This window comes from Labeo rohita, chromosome 1, assembly GCF_022985175.1.
Source record: "Labeo rohita strain BAU-BD-2019 chromosome 1, IGBB_LRoh.1.0, whole genome shotgun sequence".
Classification (NCBI taxonomy): Eukaryota; Metazoa; Chordata; class Actinopteri; order Cypriniformes; family Cyprinidae; genus Labeo; species Labeo rohita.
Window position 1 is genome coordinate 15037986 of NC_066869.1, and position 23342 is coordinate 15061327.

The 23342-nt window shown below is 35.7% G+C and overlaps 2 protein-coding genes across 2 annotated transcripts; both read left to right on the top strand.

The window, feature by feature from the left end:
- Positions 1-1020: 1020 nt before the first annotated feature.
- On the top strand, positions 1021-10207 carry taf5l (TAF5-like RNA polymerase II, p300/CBP-associated factor (PCAF)-associated factor). The gene is made up of 7 exons (XM_051114681.1): positions 1021-1168; positions 3256-3397; positions 3491-3595; positions 3681-3874; positions 5154-5300; positions 5445-5873; positions 7212-10207. Exons 2-7 carry the CDS (start codon positions 3259-3261, stop codon positions 8007-8009), a joined length of 1812 nt encoding a protein of 603 aa, XP_050970638.1. The 5' UTR covers positions 1021-1168; positions 3256-3258; the 3' UTR covers positions 8010-10207.
- A 162-nt stretch (positions 10208-10369) lies between these two features.
- Positions 10370-23305, top strand: capn9 (calpain 9). The gene is made up of 20 exons (XM_051114668.1): positions 10370-10706; positions 11789-11858; positions 14579-14697; positions 14777-14910; positions 15020-15188; positions 15264-15347; positions 15426-15511; positions 15614-15691; positions 15811-15971; positions 16995-17152; positions 17248-17456; positions 17722-17758; positions 19466-19546; positions 20465-20522; positions 20605-20669; positions 20814-20882; positions 20973-21051; positions 21147-21263; positions 21426-21484; positions 22892-23305. The coding sequence occupies exons 1-20, from the start codon at positions 10500-10502 to the stop codon at positions 22916-22918; spliced, it is 2067 nt and encodes a 688-aa protein (XP_050970625.1). The 5' UTR covers positions 10370-10499; the 3' UTR covers positions 22919-23305.
- The last annotated feature ends 37 nt before the right edge of the window (positions 23306-23342 follow it).

The window sequence follows — 23342 nt, forward strand, 5'->3', positions numbered from 1 at the left end:
AATAATGGTATTCATCTCAACATTGTATTAACTATCATTTGGAAAATTGAAAAATGTATGAAAATATATTAATGGAAAAATATATCTTTCCTTTAGCAGTCTCCACTGACGTTAAATATAAAAATATAAAAATGTAAAAATATAAAAATGACGTTAAATATAATAATATTAAATATAAAAATATTAAGTTTAATAATAATAACTTATATATATATATATAATATATTATATATATAATATATATATATATATATATATATATAATATATATATATATATATATATATATATATATATATATATATATATATCTTTTACCAATTTTCACTGAATTTAAATATGTTATTATTATTATTATTCTTATTATTATTATTATTATTATTATTATTATCAATCAATTTCAACATTATATTAAATATAATTTCTCCTGGAAACAATGAGAAATATATTAATGGAAATGTTTTTGTTTATTTTATATGTGTATTTTATTAACTGGCAGAATATGAATTTAAAAGTGCTGGTAAATCGATTAATCCTGATTAATTGCATCTGAAATAAAAGTTAGTGTTTACATAATAAATGTGCTGTATATATATAGTTTAGATTGTATATAAATGTTTTATATATAAATATACCCATATTTTTTTAAAATATATACATGGATGTGTGTGTATGTATATATACATAATACATATACACAGTACACACATATTATGTAAACACCAACTTTTATTTTGGATGAGATTAAGTGTGATTAATCGATTTGAAAGCACCAGAACTTACACATTACAAGGCAAATGTACATTAAATATCTCAATACATACAAGACGTACACTGTTTGAATATATTATGATTATGTTGAACTATAATTAATCGATTGAGTGTAACTTAATATGCCTCTACGTTTTAAAAATTCATACTTAAATATATGTATAAGACGAAACGAATAAATAAAAATGTCGATTTCAAAAATGCTTTTAGTACTGTAATGTTGCGCTAGATGGCGCAGTGCAGCGCGTGTGATCTCAGCGCGCTCTCGGTGGAGGCGCAGAAGAAGAGAGCGCGGGTCCAATGGAGTAGCTGTGGGGAGCAGCACTCTTCTCCTGAACTCCTCTTCCATGGCTTAAAGCAGCACTTTTCTCTAGGACTGTCGTATACGGATTATGCAGTAGGTGTTTAACAGCTTAAACTTTTACTAAACTGTAAAACGGCTCTAAAGCGCTGTGAGCTGAGTGTATTTGAGATCAGAGTGTGATGATGAGCTCAGTGATTGAGGCCGCGCGTATATTTGACCTGCAGGGTTCTGAGCAGTCTTGATTTATTTAATGAATTTATTTCATTAATCTTATCTGAAGATAACTAATGAATTGATGTGTCGCTGCATGACACAGAGTTTAACTTGCTTTTCATGTTTGTGTTTCAAATCATAAGTTACCAACCTAGGCAGCAATATTGGGGAATTATAGGCACATTTAAATTGAACGTCCGAGTTGAAACGACTGATCGAATATGACCATGATGCTCAGATGCTGAATCGAATGTTTGAACGCGCCGCGCAAATTGATAGAATGTTCGAACGCTTTTATGACGCTCAAAAATGAATCGAACGTTCAAATCGATTTTGAACGTTCGAATTGAATCACATATTCGTGCTTGCACGTGATTCACCTAAATCTATTCAGATATTCGAAAATCATATATGCAAGCATTCTCATGATTCCGTAAAAACAGATAAAATATTCGAGTATGTTTTCGATTCCCTAAATTCGAGTGAAATATTTGATCATGCTTTTGGTGTCCTAAACTTGAATCACGTGTTCAAATATTATTGTGATGCTCTAAAAACAAATCAAAAATTTGAATATGCTTATGACAACTTGAAAACTTTCTTACAGAGTTTAGCTCCAACCTTGATCGAACTGACCTGCCTGTACTTTCTAGTGATCCTGAATACCTTGATTAGCTTGTTCAGGTGTGTCGGAGGAGGGTTGGAGCTCATCTCTGCAAGAAAGTGGACCTCAAGGGCCAGACTTGAGAACCCCAGCTCTAAAATCGAATCAAATATCCAAGCACTTCAGTGATTCTGTAAAATCAAATCAAATTTTTGAGCACTCCTATGATTTCCTGAAATCAAATAAAAAATGTAATATGATTATGATGCCCTGAAGTCAAATCAAATATTCAGGCACTCTAATGATTTCCTGAAATCAAATAATTTGAGTACTGTTATGCTTCTGTGAAATCAAATTAAATATTTGAGTACACTAATGATTCCCTGAAAATGAATAAATTATTTTGAGCACACTTGTGATTCGCTGAAATCGAGTGCTCATATGATTCTCTAAAATTGAATAAAATATTCAAGTTCTCATGTTTCTCTAAGATTAAATCCAGTATTTGATTATGCTTATGATGACCTAAAATCAGATATTTGAGCATGCTTATGATTCTCTAAAATTGAATCAAATATTCAAACACTTTTATGATTCTCTTAAATCAAATTGAAATATTCAAGCGCTCATATGATTCTTTAAAATTGAATAAAATATTCAAGTGCTTTTATAATTCTCTAAAATTGAATCAAATATTCAAGCACTCATTAGATTCTATAAAACTGAATAAGAAATTCAAGCACTTTATGATTCTCTTAAAACAAATTAAAATATTCAAGCGCTCATGATTCTCTAAAATTGAATCAAATATTCAAGTTCTCATGTTTCTCTAAGATTGAATCCAATATTTGTTTATGCTTATGATGACCTAAAATCAGATATTTGAGCATGCTTATGATTTCCTAAAATTGAATCAAATATTGAAGCGCTCATTTGATTCTCTAAAATTGAATCAAATATTCAAACACTTTTATGATTCTCTTAAATCAAATTAAAATATTCAAGCGCTCATATGATTCTTTAAAATTGAATCAAATATTCAAGCGCTCTAATGATTCTTTAAAATTGAATCAAATATTCAAGGTCTCATGATTCTCTAAGATTGAATCAAATATTTGATTATGCTTATGATGACCTAAAATCAAATCATATATTTGTGCATGCTTAAGATTTCCTAAAAGTTAATCAAATGTTTGAGCACTCTTATGACTTTCTAAAATTGAATTAGATATTCAAATTGATATGATTCCCACTGATGTGGGAATCAGGAGACTTAGCCAGTGAATGTTGTGAATCCATGCCATTAATGGCTGCTGTCAACAGAGGTGTATGACACTGTGTGTGTGTTATGTGACTCCATCAGGAGATGAAGCGTGTACGGACGGAGCAGATCCAGTATGCGGTGACCCAGTACCTGAAGAGGAGGCAGTACATAGACACAGATGGGTCTCTAAAGGGGGCCAAACTTTCCCAGTCAGCTGAGGAGATGGCAGCCAGTCTGACAGGTGACTGCACTTCAAATGAACACATTTCCTTAACTTTAAATAATAGCAATAGCGATGCTCACCTTCACTTGTCTTTCTGCCTGCCATGAGCAGTTCAGACAGAGTCCAGCTGTGCGAATGTGGTGTCCGCAGCCCCGTGTCAGTCAGACCCGCAGCAGTACGAGACCCAGTTCTCCAGACTGCGCTCCTTCTTGCAAGGTGAGGAATGAACCCTTCACAAACACACTTTTTCAATGCTTTAATTCATATGAGTACCTGGTTTAACGGCCGTTTTCTTTCTCAGATGCAGAAGCGCCGTTAGTGAAGGAGGTGAGCGGCGTTTTGTTTCCGCTCTTCCTCTACCTGCACCTGGACATGGCGCGGTGTGGCCTGAAGGGGGCGGTAGACTCATTTTACAGTCGCTTCCACTCGTTCTTCCAGCAGGACCCTGAGCAGAAAGCAATTGTAGACCTTTTACGAGGAGCCGTCACGCCTCAGGTCAGTTACTTTACTCTTATGATGCATGTTTACTGTTTATGATGATCAATGACTGATCAAACTTAATTTTCTATCACTCTTTGTGCCATTGATTTAGGTACATCAAAGTATCAGTTACCCACCAAATGCACATTTTGTTCTAAATTGGTAAATTAGCACTGAAGCTGCTTCCTGTGTGTTAGAAACTATGAAAGAAAGCCGATGTTAAGAATGAAATATTAGTTTACTACTTTCTGAGTACTTTGTAGTGCACACTGTGTACTGTCTGTTTTTTAAAATAATTAGCAATCGTGTGCTACTTTGTCACTGAAAATAACTAATTGATAACTGAAAAAATAGAAGGCCAGATTTAATTAAATTTATTAAATGCAAAATGTCCAGTTTGTTTGAAAATAACTAATTGATAACTGAAAAAATAGAAGGCCAGATTTAATTAAATTTATTAAATGTAAAATGTTGTTATATATATATATATATATATATATGTATATATATATGTATGTATGTATGTATATATATATGTATATATATATATATATATATATATATATATATGCATATATGCATATGTGTGTGTGTATATATTTATTATTAAATATTTTTAAACTATATTTTTATATAATTTTATATATTTTATATATTTTTATGTGTGTGTGTGTATATGTGTGTATATATATATATATATATATATATATATATATACACACACACAACATTACACATACAAATCAAAAACAGTATTTTTTTACTGACAAAAACAAATTTTAATTGTTTATTATTTATTATAATTGCTTGTTTATTTCATTATGCTTTCTTTATACTCAGCCATTCTATTTATATTATACATATTACTATAATAAATGTGTATTTAATATATTATATATATTTTGTATTACATATTTTAATATTTTTTTCATTTTAAATATTTTTTATATACTTTGTCTCAAAAGTAAATTAAATTTTAAATTGTTTATTTTACTGACTTTTGTTATTTATACTCATTCTAGTTTATAGCCATCCTGTAAATATTATTATAATGCACATTTTTATATAAGTGCAAAAAACATGTATATTTATTATATATTTTGCATTACATATTTTTATATATTATATTAAAATAAAAGAAATTATTTTAAAGAAATTATGGCTGACTTCAATTCACGTTTATTTGTCACAGTGAATAGTAGGCAAATTGCATTGTGGGATCCAGTATTTCACACCAGCAGTGAAGATGCTTCTAGCATGCTTTTTTTTTTTTTTTTTTTTTTTAATCTTTCAGGATGTGACCTCAAACCCTAAACTCTGCTCGCTCCTGGATCACAAGTATGTGGTGCACCTGACGGATCAAGCGTACAGCTACCTGCTGCGTTACCTACAGAGTGACGACAACAGTGCCATTTGCTGGGTGCTCAGCACACACGTGCAGGTATGAGCCTCCTTAAAATAACTGAAACTGAATTCAACGAGGAAGCACTCAAAGAAAACCAGTTGACCTACATCAGAGTCTTTGTTTTCTTTCTAATTAGTTTCATTCCTCTCACCTTTTTTTTTTTTTTTTTTTTTTTTTTAGGTGGAGGTGACAGCAGCACACCGAACTGACTACCAGCTGTACGGCGCAGGCATAGGAGCGGGAAACACTACCTCCACTTCCTCTTCCTCCACTACATGGACTGCGGTGGACGGGTCAGAGGGGGCGGAGCGTGTGGAGGTCACGGCGGGGTTACCTCAGAACGAGGCGGCGCTGGAGGCGTTGCAGGACTGCATAAAGCGCGTACGTGAAGGTCCACCTTCGCTCACCACCGTCTGCTTCTACGCCTTCCAGCACACGGATCAGCTGTTGAACACGGCCGAGGTGTCGGCGGATAGTCGCTTGCTGGCGGCCGGCTTCGATAACTCTGCCGTGAAGCTGTGGAGTCTGCGGGCCAGGAAGCTGAAGGCGGGACCTCACAGGGCCGACGTGTCTAAAATAAGACTCGCCTGTGATGTTCTGGAGGAGGAGGTGAGTTAAAGACAGCTGTCAATCTGTCTATTTTTGGGCAGATGATGGTGTTATTTATTAATATTAGCTGTATTTGTGCACAGCTAAAGATACCTGATAGGGCTAGGAGCATAAAGATACATTATGTATCTAGATTTTTGTATATTTTAACTTTTAAAGTAGAAGTAAAAAGACATTTTACATCTGTATTTATGTATTTATTTATTTGCTTACTTTTGCATAACTAAGCCATTTAGCACCATTACAATTTTCTGCCTTAATAATAATAATAATAATAATAATAATAATAATATTTATTTATTTACATTATTTTTATGACAAACTCTTATCACTTTATCATGGTAGTATTTGTTTACTGCTTTTAATGTTAAATACCAAATCAAACAATAATAAAAATAAGTGCACAGACCCCCATTACTTTATTTGTGCCTGGATGTTTTTTATTTTATTATTTTCAAGTAAAATAAAACCTCATTTTAACCAGTCTTTGTTTAGTAGATTTAAAATGTTTAAGTAAAATACCATAAAATTTACAATTTTTTTTAACTAAATGAACAATGATATTTTATAATTTATCAATAACATTTTTTACCAAATCAATCAATAACAATAATTAAGTGCACAGACCCCCATTACTTAAATGTGCCTGAATTTTTATTTTATTTTATTTTATATAGTTTTATATCCAGTAGACTGTAAAATAAATGTTCAAGTAACATACCACATAATTTACGATTATTATAATACCATTTTAAACAATGGTATTTATAATTTTATTTACCAAATCAATTTAATAATAAAAATAATTAAGTGTTAACCTTGATGTTGTTTTATTTTTATTTTATTTTCAAGTAAAATAAACCCTTATTTTAACCAAAGTCTTTGTCCAGTGGGATTTTTATTTTATTTTACTTTTAATTAAATTATTTTTTTTAATTTTTCAAGTAAAATAAACCCTCATTTTAACCAAAGTCTTTGTCCAGTAGATTTAAAATGTTTAAGTAAAATATCACATTTAACAAATTCAAATTTTTTTTTTTTTTTTTACTTTTTTAACTTTATAAAATGCCAGTAAATAGCAAAATTTACATACATAAATATAGAAAGATGTTAAACCTTTTATAATGCCTCTGAGATTTCTATGTACATTTTTGAGTAAAGCCAGTATTTGAAATAGTTTTTAATGTTTACTTAATTTATTATATCATCTACATAATGTCAGGCATATTGTAAATACATTGCATTACATGTTATTGGTCCAAAATCACACTCCAGATTAATCATACGACAAGAAACATGAATAACATGTTACTCACATTTATTCTTGTTTCTAATCAGGCAGATGATGAGGACGCCTCAGGCAGTGAAATAAAGACCCTGCGTGCTCACAGCGGCCCTGTTTACCGCACAGCGTTCCTAACAGACGGCTCCGGTTTGCTGTCCTGTTCGGAGGACTCCACCGTTCGCTTCTGGGATCTAAACAGCTTCACAAACACCGTCCTGTACCGCGGCCACGCGTACCCCGTCTGGGATGTGGACGTCAGTCCCTGCAGCCTGTACTTCTCCACGGCGTCCCACGACCGCACAGCTCGCCTCTGGAGCTTCGCACGCACGTATCCGCTCCGCCTCTACGCCGGCCACTTATCTGACGTCGACTGTGTCAAATTCCACCCCAACTCCAACTACGTGGCGACGGGCTCCACGGATAAAACCGTACGCCTGTGGAGCACCCAACAGGGGGCGTCCGTGAGGCTGTTCACCGGGCACCGTGGTCCCGTTCTGTCACTCGCCTTCTCGCCCAACGGCAAGTACTTGGCGTCGGCAGGAGAGGATCAGAGACTGAAGCTGTGGGACCTGGCGTCCGGCAGCTTGTTCAAAGACCTGCGGGGTCACACCGACAGCATCACCAGTCTCTCCTTCAGCCAGGACAGCAGTCTGGTGGCCTCGGCCTCTATGGACAACTCTGTGCGAGTGTGGGACATACGCAGCGCTCACGGCACAGCTCCCAATGACGGCTCCAGCAGCGAGCTGATTGGACAGTACACAGGCAGCACTAGCAACATCCTCAATGTGCAGTTCATGGCCTGTAACCTGCTGCTGGTGACGGGCACTGCGCTGGAGAAACAGGAACAGTGAGAGTGTATGGGTCAATCTCACAAAAAACACACCTAGGTTATATTTCACCCCAAAATCTGACGAAATAAGTAGGGTTAGTTCAGGTTAATTGGGCCGTCTCAATGGCAAAATGCATCTCAGTTTACCTGAATTCATCATATAAGTAAAATTAAGCCATTTAGCACAATTACATTATTATTTTTTGGCCATTGTAACATTATTTTTATGACAAACCTATAATTAAGTTATAGTGCTGTCAAACGATTAATCGCATCCAAAATAAAAGTTTGTTTACATACTATAAGTGTGTGTACTGTGTGTATTTATTATGTATATATAAATACACACATACATGTGTATATATTAAGGAGAAATATTTTAGATTTATATATAATAAAGTATAAGTATAAATTAATGCTGGGAAACGATTAATCGTGATTAATCACACCCAAAATAAAAGTTTTTGTTTACTTTGTGTGTGTATTGTGTATATGTATTATGTATTTAAAAATATACACGCATACATATTTTAGATTTATATATAAAATATTTAAATTTATATATAATCTAAATTACATACAAGTTGCCGGGCAAACATTAATTGCGATTAATCGCATCCAAAATAAGTTTTTGTTTATATAATGTTTGTATATTGTATATATTTATGTATATATTAAGACACACACATACAGTATATATTTTAAAAATACTTGCATGTATATATTTATATTCATATAATTTATATTATATATTTAATATATAAACATATTTTTCTTAAATATATATATGTGTGTTTCTTTATATATACACATAGTAAATATACACAGTATATTATGTACACAAGCACTTTTATTTTGGATGCACTAGTATAAATATATATGTGTGTGTGTGTGTGCGCGTGTATAATATATATATATATACACGCGCACACACACACACACACACACGTATTTGTGTGTATTTATGTATACTTAAAAATATACACCGTAAACATTTTTTTTGGATGCAGTTATTCGTGATTAATCGTCTGACAGCCCTACTAAGTTATTATTACTGTAATGCAAAAAAAAAAAAGTAAAAAAAGAGGATACTGTTTGAATGGTAAGATATTTATTAGGGTGGTATTTGTTGTATTGCTGTTAATTTACATTGGTTTAACTAAATAAGCACATAACTGACTTTTCTTTAATGCGTCTATGTGTTTTGCAATAATTATTTGTCAGTAGGTTCAGTGGTAATGTTAATGAATTAATTCTGCATAAGCGAAAAAGTCATTTACAGTATTTTTATTTTATCAAAGAAAGTACAACATACTACCTTGATTTCATTATTATTATTATTATTGCCATAATAAGAATTTGGATGATAATTGTCATAAAAATAATGTAACAATACAATTTTATTAGGCTTCATTTTGTTTGTGCTATTCAGTGTATATGTATTTACAGTATATATATATATTTTTTTTAATTGTCAGATTTTTAAATGTCAGTTGACTTTAATAGGCTTAATTTTTTTCTTGTGAAATACGGCCCAGACGGGTTTTTGTGAGATTGACCCATTGTGTTTTGTAAAGAGAGAGTGTTGGCGACGATTTGGTTCATTTTTGTTATGATGTGTATTGATGCCTCTGAAAGTCAGAGGTGCAGCCTGCTGTTTTCATGGAGATGTAAATATTATACATATTTTTTTTTTCTGGAAAAAGTTAGGTCATTATTTCCATGTCTGTATTTTTCATTCAACCAATTTCTGTTGTAACATTGCTGTGGTTTTGTTAAAGGCCTACGTTTATAAAGATAAGCACATCCAGCACTGTGCACAGTGACAGTGACAGTGAATCCAGATCAGCTGGATTCATCCTACCTTAGGTGGGAAAAACAGTCCTGATGAAGCAAAATCAATGCCTTTATCCTCGTTTTTATTCCTCCAATCACTAGGAACTGAGTTTAGTTTTACAACAAAGCAACAAAGAAATAATTTGGATGCTTGAGTTTGTCTGCTGTAACCTGTTGAACAATGTAACAAATGGATGGACTGAATGTGAGTTTCCTTAAATCTGATTTAGCAACCCTGCACTTAGTTTTGTACAAAGAAAGCAAATCAACGTTCTCAGTTTGATGTTTCCTTTTTTTGTTACTGGTGGTCAACAATCAAGGGGATGTTTGACTTTTGTATTGTTTGGTTCATTCTGATACTTGTAAATATATTTTTGGAACATCTCGTGGTTGTCCGGATCTCATTTGTGATGTTGCAAATCTGATTTACTACAGTAATGCCATAGTAAAGGTTTCAAGCAGGATTCGATCCACCTCCTCACACACAGGTGTGGCGGCTTTCACCCAAACCAGTTTCTGCTCTTGATGGGTGTGACGCCAACCTGAAGAGCCTGTCCGTCGGCCAGAGTGGCTGAATTTATCTGTCACACGCTCAAAACACAAGCTTACTGCTCTAGACGAGCGTCACGAGTGTCTTGTCTGTGGTTTTGGAGCTTGGCTTACAGCCGGTTTGAAGATGCCCTACAGTGCGACTCTGCCGAGCGGCTCCGGGCAGGCGGCCCTAGTGGAGAGCACACAGGCGGACGGGAAGACATTTCAACAGCTCCGCCAGGAGTGTTTGCAAAAGGGGAAGCTGTTTGAGGATCCAGACTTCCCAGCCGTGGACGACTCACTCTTCTACAGCCAGAAGGTCCCGATTAACTTCGAATGGAAGAGACCAGGGGTAAGTGAGCCGCAGTATGAATGATGCTGCAAGATAACAATCTGGGACACAAGTTGACCCATCGAATCTATTTGATTTGCATTTCCTTCTTTGTGATGCTCCACTTGTTCATGTATGGATGGATGTTAGATGAATGAATGGAAGTGGTTTCATTACACACATTCCAAAAATGTTAACGTAATTTTTGACCTTTATGACACACAACTTCTAATTTTGTGTGCAATTAGCATATTTTACAATACGATTACAGCACTTTAAAACCCGTCACGCAGTTTGCAGTATAATTCCAGGCCTTGAATCAACCAGACTGGTCACCTTATGAACACATCAGTGCTCTATTCACTGACATTTCACGTTCCAACAACTGAGTTCATATTTATGAAGTCATGAAGCCATTGGAGACTGTTGCCATGCAGTAGGTTAGGAATGCAGATGGAATTTTGGCATGCACTGAATGCACGTTGTTTATTTAGTCTTGAGCGACTGAGTGGAAAGTGGATGTTGGTTTTATTTTGTTTGAAAGAAATAGACTACTGGGTTGAGTTTTGAGAACTGGTGCAACAGTGGTTGTGACAAGCAACATAAGATGATCCACACCCATCCTTCATGCTTGTAAATTTTTAAGGACTTTTGAATGAAACTACAACTGCATTTCATTCCAGGGCGTTCCTGCAGGGCCACCTTAGATATGCGGTGCGTAAAAAGTGTGGGCTCCGTTAAGAATGCGAACACACCTCACAAAGGCATCATGGGCGTTTACACGTCTCTAATCAAACGCTTCATTGGATCTAGAGTGACGGCAGATCATGTGATGTGTTGTTATTCTGGAAATGTCTGTAAAAAAAAATTCAAATTTTAAATACTGTTGTCTAAATACCCTACAGCAACCAACTCTTCTGTCATTTTCACATTCAGAACATAGAAGAAATAGATGGATGGATGGATAGATAGCATGACAGATTTGATTTTTTTTTTTGTCTGATCTTTTCAAATTCAGCAAATCTGCAAGATGGATGATAGATGCATGATGTTATGGTACTTGATTTGATTGACTGATATTTCCCTGATCTGTTCAAATTCAGGAAATCTGCAAAGACCCAAAATTCATCACAGGAGGAGCCACCAGAACAGACATCTGTCAGGGGCAACTGGGTATGTTTTCCTCTCGTTTCAGGTTACTTAAGTGGTTTCTGGCAAAATGAGACCCTAATCTAAGCAAAACACTTCCAATGACCAAAGAATGAAACGATCATTGATTAAACATAAACATTGATGCATGAACATGGATGCATTACAATACTGCATTACTCCATGAAAAAACAACTAATTGAGTTATGAGTTACTTTTTATAGAAAATAACACATTACTCTTGCATTACTTTTTGTCACCTGGGCTAGGCTTGCTTGTTTGTTTTTAATAACAAAAAAGGGAGAGGAGAAAAATATGTAAGTTAATTTCCAGTATAAAAATTTCCTGACAATTTACTCACCCCCGTATCATCCAAGATGTTCATGTCTGTCTTTCTTCAGTCTAAACAAAAGAAGAAAAACAAAGGGTGTTTTGATGAAAACATTCCAGGATTTTTCTCCATATAGTGGACTTCAGTGGTGGCCAATGGTTTTAAGGTCCAAACTACAGTTTCAGTGCAGCTTCAATGGGCTCCACACGATCCCAGCCAAGGAACAATTCTCTTATCTAGTATAATGACTGGTCATATTCTAAGAAAGATACAAATTTATATACTTTTTAAAGGGTTAGTTCACCCAAAAATGAAAATTAGCCCACGATTTACTCATGCTCAAGAATGTATGTGACATTCTTCTTTCAGTTAAATCCAATCAGAGTTATATTAAAAATTGTCCTAGCTCTTCCAAACTTTATAATGGCAGTTGGACGGGTGTTTCTGTTAAACAGTCCAAAAGAAGTCCAATAAAGTGCAACCATTCATAATAAAAAGTGCTCCACACGGCTCTGGGGGGTTGAATAAAGGCCCTCTGTAGCGAATCAGTGTGTTTTTGTAAGAAAAATATCCATATTTAAGACATAGTAATCACTTTTCTTTAGTTTGCGGCAGCTGTCGTACACGGAAGTCGTTCCAGGTGGATGACGTAGGATGTCAGGGTTGCCAGGTTTTCTCAACAAAACCAGCCCAATTGGTACTCAAAACTAGCCCAATCACGTTTCGCAGGGGGATCCTCCAGTAAAAAAAACGCGTTCTGGGGTAAAATACACATTTTATGGATGGGTTACCCTGGTAAAATTCACATTCCATGAGCTACATATCAGGTTTTTAGGGTCACTTCAACCCATGGACATGAAAAACAACCCGCGTTAACAGTGTTAAAAAAAGCCCAATTCTGTGGGAAAATAGCGGACTTGGCAGCACTGTAGGACGTATGCGTTGGAAAGGAGAGAGCAAAACAAAACACCGGCAATGAATTAGAAGTACAAAATGAGGATTTGTAAAGAAAAATGTTGGAGGATTTCAATATAAGCCAAGAGGAGACTGTTTTTTCTTTGCTAAAGTAAGGAAGCGTTGCTTCCTTTGCTCCTGTAAACAAACGTTGGTTTTTGTGAGATCAACAGTGCATGCGCAACACATATGTCCTATGTATGACAGTTGCTGCAAACTAGAGAAAAGTGATTATTACATTTTAGATATGGATTTTTTTTTTTTTTACAAAAACACATTGATTCGCTTTAGGAAGTCTTTATTCACCCTCCCCGGAGCCGTGTGGAGCACTTTTTATTATGGATGGATGCACTTTATTGGACTTCTTTTGGACTGTTGAACACCCACCCACTGCTATTATAAAGCTTGGAAGAGCTAGGACAATTTTGAATATAACTGCAATTGGATTCGACTGAAAGAAGAAAGTCACCTAGAATATACACCTAGAATGCCTTGGGGGTGAGTAAATTGTGGGCTAATTTTCATTTTTGGGTGAACTTAACATTTAATCACAAATGCTCGTCTTGCACTAACTCGACTTCACACCTTACGTAATCATGCACGTGTGACGTACACTGTAAAAAACAATTTGTTGAGTCAACTTAAAATAATTTGTAACCTGGTTACCTTAAAATTTTAAGTCCAGTCAACTCAAAAAAGGTTTAGTCAACTTGAAATGTCAAATTATACTAAGTGACAACTTAGATATTTGAGTTGAATCAACTTAAAATTTTAAGGCAGCTAAGTTACCCATCTGTTAAGTTTTGCAAACAAATATCTAAGTTGTTACTTACTGAAGTACACAGACTAAGAACTAACCGCATGTGACTTTTCCAGTGTGATTATGTAATGTGTTAAGTCACAGATGCACACGCAGAGCTAGTGCAAGATGAGCATTTGTGGTTAAAAAAGTATATTCATTTTTATTTTTTTAAGAAAACGGCCAATCCTTTCACTAGATAAGAGCCTTATTCCTTGGCTGGGATCGTGATTTGAAGCTGCACTGAAACTGCAATTTGGACCTTCAAAAATCCTGAAACGTTTTCCTCAAAAAACGTAATTTCTTTGCAACTGAAGAAAGAAAGACATGAACATCTTGGATGACATGGGAGTGATCAAATTATCAGGAAATTTTCATTCTGGAAGTGAACGTCTCCTTCAAGGGCCCTTAAAGTTCACCAAAAGTGAAATTAACAAGCCGATTTCACTCAACATGATTACAGGAGAGATGTCAGTCAATAAACAGGAAAAAGTAACTCAGATGTTTTGTTGTAAATGTAACAGTAATGCATTACTTCACTAGTTACTTGAAAAAGAAATCTTGTGTTACTTGTAATGCGTTACTTTCAACACTGTGGTGCATCAATACTGATCATATTATGATCTCCATCCATATTGCCCTTCATGTATGGCCATACAGGAGACTGCTGGTTGTTGGCAGCGATTGCCTCCCTGACCCTCCATGATGAATCACTGAAGAGGGTCGTCCCACACGACCAGAGCTTTGATCGTGGCTACGCCGGAATCTTCCATTTCCAGGTAAGTCCCACTCTCTGAAATCTCTCTCTACAGTTTCCCAATGGCCTCGAACCCTAACCAAACTCACCTTGTTGTGCAGTTCTGGCAGCACAATAAATGGCTGGATGTGGTGGTGGACGACCGACTCCCATGTGTGAGGAACAACCTGGTGTTCGTCCACTCGGCTGACAACACTGAGTTCTGGAGTGCACTTCTGGAGAAGGCCTATGCCAAGTATGCACTTGAGTTTACAAAACAAGATACACCTGGATGTCTTGTCATATTTCGTTGAGATGTCAAACCTGTTTGTGTTTGTGTAAGTCAATCATTGTGCGTCTCTCAGGCTGAACGGCAGCTATGAATCCCTGAAAGGAGGAAGCACCATGGAGGCCATGGAGGACTTCACGGGTGGCGTGGGTGAGATGTATGAGACGAAGAATGGCCCCAGCAACCTCTTCGTCATCCTGAAGAAAGCCGTGGAGAGAGGATCAATGCTCGGCTGCTCCATTGATGTAAGCAAAGCTTTCTTGAGCAAATTCTAGAGCAAATTCTGCCGTTCCCAAATTCATGTTCGTGTTTTCTACTAGATCACAAGTTCTGCTGAATCCGAAGCCCAAACCACTACTGGTCTGGTTAAAGGCCACGCTTATTCCATCACAGGAGTGGAGGAGGTAACCACATCTTCATCTCTTATTTTGCACAGTTTCACTTTTTATTTTCTCTTTATGGTTTTCGTCTTGTTTTCTCAGGTCAACTACAGAGGATCAAAGGTTCAGCTGATTCGTGTCCGTAACCCCTGGGGTCAGGTGGAGTGGAACGGACCCTGGAGCGACAAGTAAGCATCCACTGATGGTGACAAACAGAACCACAGGCTTCCACGGTGGCAGCAACTTTTTATTATTTCATTACTGATCTTTCTTTAAATATTGTCCTTTAGCTCCAGGGAATGGAACACCATTGACAGTTCAGAGAAGAAGCGATTGCTGCACAATTCCCTGGATGACGGAGAGTTCTGGTACGTATGACCCATCAGATATAGAGTCCAGTTTGAATCAGATTGATTCCTCTTAAAGAATCACATGAGAATCAGGATGATCTGCTCATTCAGAGCTAACATGATTTGTTGTGTTGCAGGATGGAGTTTGGGGACTTCAAAGCAAACTACAATAAGGTTGAGATCTGTAACCTGACGGCAGATTCTCTGTCGGATGACGTTCGGAAGAAGTGGGAAGTGAATCTGTTTGAGGGCAACTGGATCAGGGGCTCCACTGCTGGTGGCTGCAGGAACTTCATCGGTCAGTATTATGTAGCAAACTTCACATAGATTTCATCATAAAAGTCTGCATGCTAATCCATGCTATCGCTTATACAGTTTAAGTCAAAAGTTTACATATACCTTGCTGGCTGCCCGCTGTTCATCAGAAAAATCATTCAGGTCCCACTAATTCTTTGTTTTTTTTTGTTTTTTGTTTTTAGCATTTTTATGTATTTGAACCCTTTCCAACAATGACTGTATGATTTTGAGATCCATCTTTTCACACTGAGGACAACTGAGGGACTCATAGGCAACTATTACAGAAGGTTCAAACGCCCACTGATGCTTCAGAAGGAAACATGATGCATTAAGATGCGGGTGTGAAAACTTTTAAACGGAATGAGGATGTGTACATTTTTCTTATTTTTGCCTAAATATCATGTTTTTTTCATTCAGTACTGCCCTTCAGAAACTACAGAAGATACTCACATGTTCCCCAGAGGACAAAATAAGTTAAATTTACCCTAATCATCAAATTCAAAAAGTTTTCACCCCCGGCTCTTAATGCATTGTGTTTCCTTCTGAAGCACCAGTGAGTGTTTAAACCTTATGTAATAGTTGCATATGAGTTTCTCAGTTGTCCTCAGTGTATAAAAAAGATGGATCTCAAAATCATACAGCTGTTATAAAGAGTTCAACTACACAAAAATAAAAATAATTTGTGGGAACTGAAGGACAGCGGGCGGTTTAACTGTTCAGGACAAACAAGGGACTCATGAACAACTATCACTAAACACAAAAAAACAGTTGTGGATCATTCAGGTGACAACACAGTATTAAGAATCAAGTGTATATAAACTTTTGAACGGGGTCATATTTATAAATTCAGCTATTATTTTCTCTTGTGGACTATATGTAAACGTCTTTTATGTGAGATATCTAATTCAGGTCAGTACTAAATAAACAGTAACAAGCATTTTGTATGATCCCTCTTATCTTGGTAAAATAATTAACATTTTCTAGATTCTGTACATGAGATTCAATCTCGGTTTTCCCTTCTCAGACACGTTCTGGACCAATCCGCAGTTTAAGCTTCGCTTGGACCATCCAGATGATGGTGACAAGCTGTGCAGCGTCATCGTGGCCCTGATGCAGAAGAACCGTCGTCGGCTCAGGAAAGAGGGGCTTGACCTGGAGACCATTGGCTTCGCCATTTACGAGGTGAGAGAGATGTAATACTGTATTGGCAGATGGGTTTGAAGAACTTTATGTAATGCCTCTTGCTCCACTGACCTGCTCACTTGCCGTACCCATAGGCTCCTAATGATCAAGACCACCAAGCGAAGGACTTCTTCCGCTACAACCCCTCTAAAGCGCGGAGTCGTACTTACATCAACATGAGGGAGGTGTCCGAGCGCTTCAGGCTGCCACCAGGAAACTACCTGCTGGTGCCCACCACCTTCCAGCCACACCATGAGGCTGATTTCTTAATCCGGATCTTCTCAGAGAACAAAGCTAAAGCCATGTATGTCCATTAAAATACTGTTCAGTGTTTACAGCCAAAGTTTAAAGCAAAATTTCATCCAAAAATCAAAGTTCTGTCATTATTTAAACTCATGCCGTTCGACACTCGAAAGCTGTTGAGGATATTTTTTTTTTGTAAAGAATCTTCATACAGGTTTTCGCTTAAGTGCATTTTGGAAACATTTCCATAAATATATATAATTATATTCCACAGATGTATTTTTACACCAAATAACTCTATAATGTAATGTGTTTTGTGTTTGCAGTGAGATGGGAAACACCATTCAAGCAGATCTGCCAGAAGTGAGTCAGTTCATTAAGTTGGCTTGAGAAAGCCAACCTACTGATATTCTATTTTCTTCTGAGATTAAATCTGTCGACACTAACTCGTCCTAGAGCTTTAACTCTACAAACTCCAAACTCAGCCCAGATCTTCAGACTGATCCGACCGAGTGTGCTATGTCTTTTCTAACTGATCGGACTTACGGTTTTCCTAAAAATGACGATGAAATTTGGGAAAAATCCCATAGATTTACATTGACGGAATGTTCAAATGAGGCAACACTTTTCAAATTCCAACTGTCAAAACTCCCAGAATCCTTTGAGACTCATTAAAAGTTCCCTTCTATGTACTGTATTTCTAATCCATTTAAACTTATTCAAACTCATCTATCTATCTATCTATGCAACCAGAATCATGCCAGAATCATGCTAGTAACTTGCTAGTCATGCTAGTAACATGCTAGCAACATGCTATTAACTTGCTAATCTTGCTAGAAACCTGCTAGCAACTTGGTAATCATGCTAGAAACATGTTAGCAACTTGCTTATCATGCTAGTAACTTGCTAATCATGCTAACAACATGCTAGTAGCTTGCTAATTATGTTAGCACCATGCTAGTAAAATGCTAGTAACTTGGTAATCATGCTAACAACATGCTAGTAACTTGTTAGTCATGTTAGAAACATGTTAGTAACATACTAGTAACTTGCTAATCATGCTAATAACATGCCAACAACATGCTAATCATGCTAGTAACATGCTAGCAACTTGCTAATCATGCTAGTAACATGGTAGCAACATGCTATTAACTTGCTAATCATGGTAACAACATGCTAGTAGCTTGCTAATTATGTTCGCACCATGCTAGTAAAATGCTAGTAACTTGCTAATCATGCTAACAACATGCTAGTAACTTGTTAGTCATGTTAGAAACATGTTAGTAACATGCTAGTAACTTGCTAATCATGCTAATAACATGCTAATCATGCTAGAAACATGCTAGCAACTTGCTAATCATGCTAACAACATGATAGTAGCTTGCTAATTATGTTAGCACCATGCTAGTAAAATGCTAGTAAGTTGGTAATCATTCTAACAACAAGCTAGTAACTTGCCAGTCATGTTAGAAACATGTTAGTAACATGCTAGCAACTTGCTAATCATGCAAGTAACTTGCTAATCATGCTAACAACATGCTAGTAACTTGCTAATTATGTTAGCACCATGCTAGTAAAAGGCTAGTAACTTGCTAATAATCCTATAAGCATGCTAACAACATGCTAGTACCTTGCTAATCATTATAACATCATGCTAGTCACATTAATCATGTTAATAACATGCTAACAACATTCTATCTATCTATCTATCTATCTATCTATCTATCTATCTTTGACAGACTGTATTGCCTTCAAAACATCCAAACCTTAACCTTTTAAAACTACTTTAGAATTCAAACTATTTCAGACCGAAAACCATCAAACTTAAAACTTTTTAAAAGTTCTTATACTTTTTAAACTTTGTAAACTTTTCAAACTTTCTAAAACTTTCTGTTCCGGCTTTCTCAAGCCAACTTAAAGTTTGTCTTGACAAACTTTTTTGTCTAGTTGTTCATGTATAGTCTCTCTGTGAGCAGCGAAAGGCTCGTTAAATGGACTTAAATAGCTAGACAAACACTGTTGTTGTATGATAAAAGTGTGTGTGTATGTGTTTCTGTCTGATCTGCGAAGCCACCGAAGCCAAACCCACCTGAGGAGGAGACAGATGAGGAGAAGGGCCTGAGGAGACTCTTTGAACAGATCGCCGGATCGGTAAGAAACCGAAAACTAACTCCAGTCAACCAGTTAACCACAGGGTTTCCCAAAGGGAGCTGCAGGGTGTTCGTAAGTTGATGAAAAACTAATTATTAGTTCGTAAAAATGTTGAAATAAACAATTAATTTAAAAATTAAAACAATCAAAATATAAAGAGCTTAATACAAATATTTTGTTTGTTTACCTGCACGTCATGTGACCGTTAACCGACATCAAGAGAGCAAATGCGATCACGCGAGTGTTATTAAATTATTAAAATATTAACTTAAAATCTTAAGGGGGCACTTTAAGTAAATATTTAGGTCAAATGATTTAAATAAACAATTAAAAAATAAAAGCAATTTAAAAAGCGTATTTAAAAGATTTTGTTTCATTTCCTACATGTCGTATGACCATTAACCGACGTAAGAGAGCAAATTGTGTTATTAAATTATTGAAATATTAATTTAAAATCTTAGGGGGCATTTTAAGTAAATATTTTAGTTCAAACGACTAAAATAAGCAATTTAAAAAACGTATTAAAAATTTAGTTTGTTTACCTGCACGATCATGTGACCATTAGCCGACATAAGAGCAAATTCGCGATCATGCGAGTGTGTTATTATTGAAATATAAATTTAAAATCTCAGGGAGCACTTTAAGTAAATGTTTTAGGTCAAATAAAAAAAAAAAAAAAAACATTTACAAATAAAACTAATTTAAAAAGCGTATTAAAAAGATTTTGTTTTTTACCTGCACGTCATGTGATCATTAACCGACGTCAGAGAGCCATGAACATGGAATGTGTTATTAAATTATAGAAATATTAACAAAAGAGTTAAGCTGGTACTGATTAATAATAGACCGAGAGCGCCCTCGTCTGGTGCAGTTGTGAATTACAGTATGTTTTACACTATTCCCTATGTCTCTATGTAGGACAAAGCCATCAGCGCCAGAGAACTGCAGCATGTGCTGAACAACGTTCTGAGCAGAAGTGAGTCTGTCACCATTTTCAAGCATTTCAATGTAAAATCAGTGATACCATATAAAGCCAACACGCAAGTGTCTCTCTGCAGGAAAAGAGGTGAAGTTTGATGGTCTGAGCCTCAATACCTGCCACAGCATCATAAACCTGATGGATGTATCCTCTCAATGGCTGTCCAAGTGTTATTAGTCTGAACTAACCCACTTCTGCCTTAAGTTTAATGACAAAGTCTAACATACAAGCTCTGTAATGTGAGTTTTACATCTTTTGAGCCATTGAGTTTTCCTGAGCCAAGCGCAGGTGGACAGCACCGGATTGATGGAATTCGAGGAGTTCAAAGTCTTCTGGGATAAGCTGAAGAAATGGATTGTACGTTACAGATTCATACTTGTACATGTTAGCTTGTCATTATAAAATTTCCAAATACAAACTGTGAAGTTGTGTCATGTGCTGTTGTAGATGCTGTTCCTGTCTCACGATACGGATCGTTCTGGACGCATGTCATCCTACGAGCTCCGCAGTGCTCTTAATGCTGCAGGTAAACACCGAGGACAGTCCCATAATGAAGTATTACAGTGGAGTATAAACAGAATTATTTCAGAACCTGACCTTGTTTGTGTTTTCTTCATTCAGGCATACAGTTGAACAATAAGATTTTGCAGCTGCTGGGTCTGCGGTTTGCAGATGAAAATTATGACATTGATTTTGATGACTACCTGACATGCATCGTGCGTCTGGAGAACATGTTCCGTACGTTAAGACGAGGCATTAACTAATAGTCTTAGACTTATCTCTACTATGTCTAATGCCGGAATTTTCTTCTTTCTTTCTATTAATATTTATTATGTTCCAAAACATGTGGGGTGTAAATAAAACCAGGCATTTAAATCTAGATTTTGACATATGTTACAGGAATTTTCCAGGCCTTAGATCAGCAAAAGAAAGGAAAGATCAGTCTGAACATTATGCAGGTAATATGCTTTATTTAAATTAGTAAATGCATTACAGTATTTTATTTATTATTATTATTTTCTGCAGTAGAGTTGCAAGGCTTGCAGTTGAAGGCAAAAGTTTACATACACCTTGCAGAATCTGCAAAATATGAATTATTTTATCAAAATAAGAGGATTATACAAAATGCATGTTATTGTTTATTTAGTACTGACCTGAATAAGACATTTCACATAAAAGACGTTTACATATAGTCCACAAGAGAAATTAAGTTGAATTTATAATAATGACTCTGTTCAAAAGTTTACATACACTTGATTTTTAATACTGTCTTATTACCTGAATGATCCACAGCTATTTTTTTATTTGTTTGTTTGTTTGTCTAGTGATAGTCTTGTTTGTCCTGAACAGTTAAACTGCCTGCTGTTCTTCAGAAAAATTCTTCAGGTCCCACAAATTTGTTTTTTTAAGCATTTTTTTTGTATTTGAACCCTTTCCAACAATGACTGTATGATTTTGAGATCCATCTTTTCACACTGAGGACAACTGAGGGACTCATATGCAACTATTACAGAAGGTTCAAATACTCACTGATGTTTCAGAAGGAGAAATGATGCATTAAGAGCCGTGGGTGAAAACTTTTTTAATTTGAAGTTCAGGGTAAATGTAACTTTAATTTGTCTTCTGGGAAACATGTAAGTATCTTTTGTAGCTTCTGAAGGGCAGTACTAAATGATAAAAATATGATATTTAGGCAAAAATAAGACAAATGTACAGTTTTCTTAATGCATTGCTTTTCCTTCTGGAGCATCAGTGAGCGTTTGGACCTTCTGTAATAGTTGCATATGAGTACCTCAGCTGTCCTCAGCGTGAAAAGATGGATCTCAAAATCATACAGTCATTGTTGGAAAGAGTTCAAATATACAAAAATGCTGAGCAACCAAAGGATTTGTGGGACCTGAAGGATTTTTCTGAAGAGCAACTGTTCAGGACAAACAAGGGACTCAAACAACTATCACTAAACACAAAACCGCATCTGTGGATCATTCATGTGACAACACGGTATTAAGAATTAAGTGTATGTAAATTTTTAAACAGGGTCATTTTTATAAATTCAACTATTATTTTCTCTTGTGGACTATATGTAAATGTCTTTTATGTGAAATATCTTATTCAGGTCAGTACTAAATAAAAAATAACATGTATTTTGTATGATCCCTCTTATTTCGGTAAAATAAATAACATTTTGCAAATTCTGCAAGGTTTATGTAAACTTTTGATTTTAACTGTATATTACTTTTAAAATTCATGTTTCATGCATTTTGAGCTGCTTTCATATATATATATTAGTAAGTAATGTTACTACTTTTATTAATTTTAACATGCAGTGAGGTCAAAGTTGTAAACAAATCTTCATTTCTCCACAGTTCCTGATGTTGTCCATGAACATCTGAGGATTCAACAAAGTCCAGCAAGACCAAATGTGATGGATGGAGTGAGCTGTGCCACTGTGGATTTTCGCTGTTACGCTGAACAGTTTTTACACTTTTTTGTTTGTTTTTGGGGTCTAGCCCAATGCCACTGACTACGGATTTATGTGAAAGTTTTACCATGATTATTTTGTAAGCAAATTTTCCAATGTTGTGTTCTTAATGGCACGTGTACTGTTATGTTCTTGTAATTTGAGGCATATTCACCCTTTATGGATGCTGCAAGAATTTGTAATAATTGCAAGATGTATTATTCACAGAGCTGCTAACCTGCAAAGTTTTCATCTCAAAAGGTGCATGCATAAATGAACAAAATCAGGAATATAAATGAATAAACATAATAATGCATTACTATCTGGCTGTCATTATTGGGAAGCTGTGATAGATA

Coding starts and splice junctions, on each gene's coding strand:
- taf5l (XM_051114681.1), top strand. CDS start 3,259: ATGAAGCGTGTACGGACGGAGCAGATCCAGTATGCGGTGACCCAGTAC. Junction 5,301..5,444: donor TGCTCAGCACACACGTGCAG/GTATGAGCCTCC, acceptor TTTTTTTTTTAG/GTGGAGGTGACAGCAGCACA. Junction 5,874..7,211: donor GTGATGTTCTGGAGGAGGAG/GTGAGTTAAAGA, acceptor GTTTCTAATCAG/GCAGATGATGAGGACGCCTC.
- capn9 (XM_051114668.1), top strand. CDS start 10,500: ATGCCCTACAGTGCGACTCTGCCGAGCGGCTCCGGGCAGGCGGCCCTA. Junction 14,698..14,776: donor CCGGAATCTTCCATTTCCAG/GTAAGTCCCACT, acceptor CTTGTTGTGCAG/TTCTGGCAGCACAATAAATG. Junction 20,883..20,972: donor ATAAGCTGAAGAAATGGATT/GTACGTTACAGA, acceptor GTGCTGTTGTAG/ATGCTGTTCCTGTCTCACGA.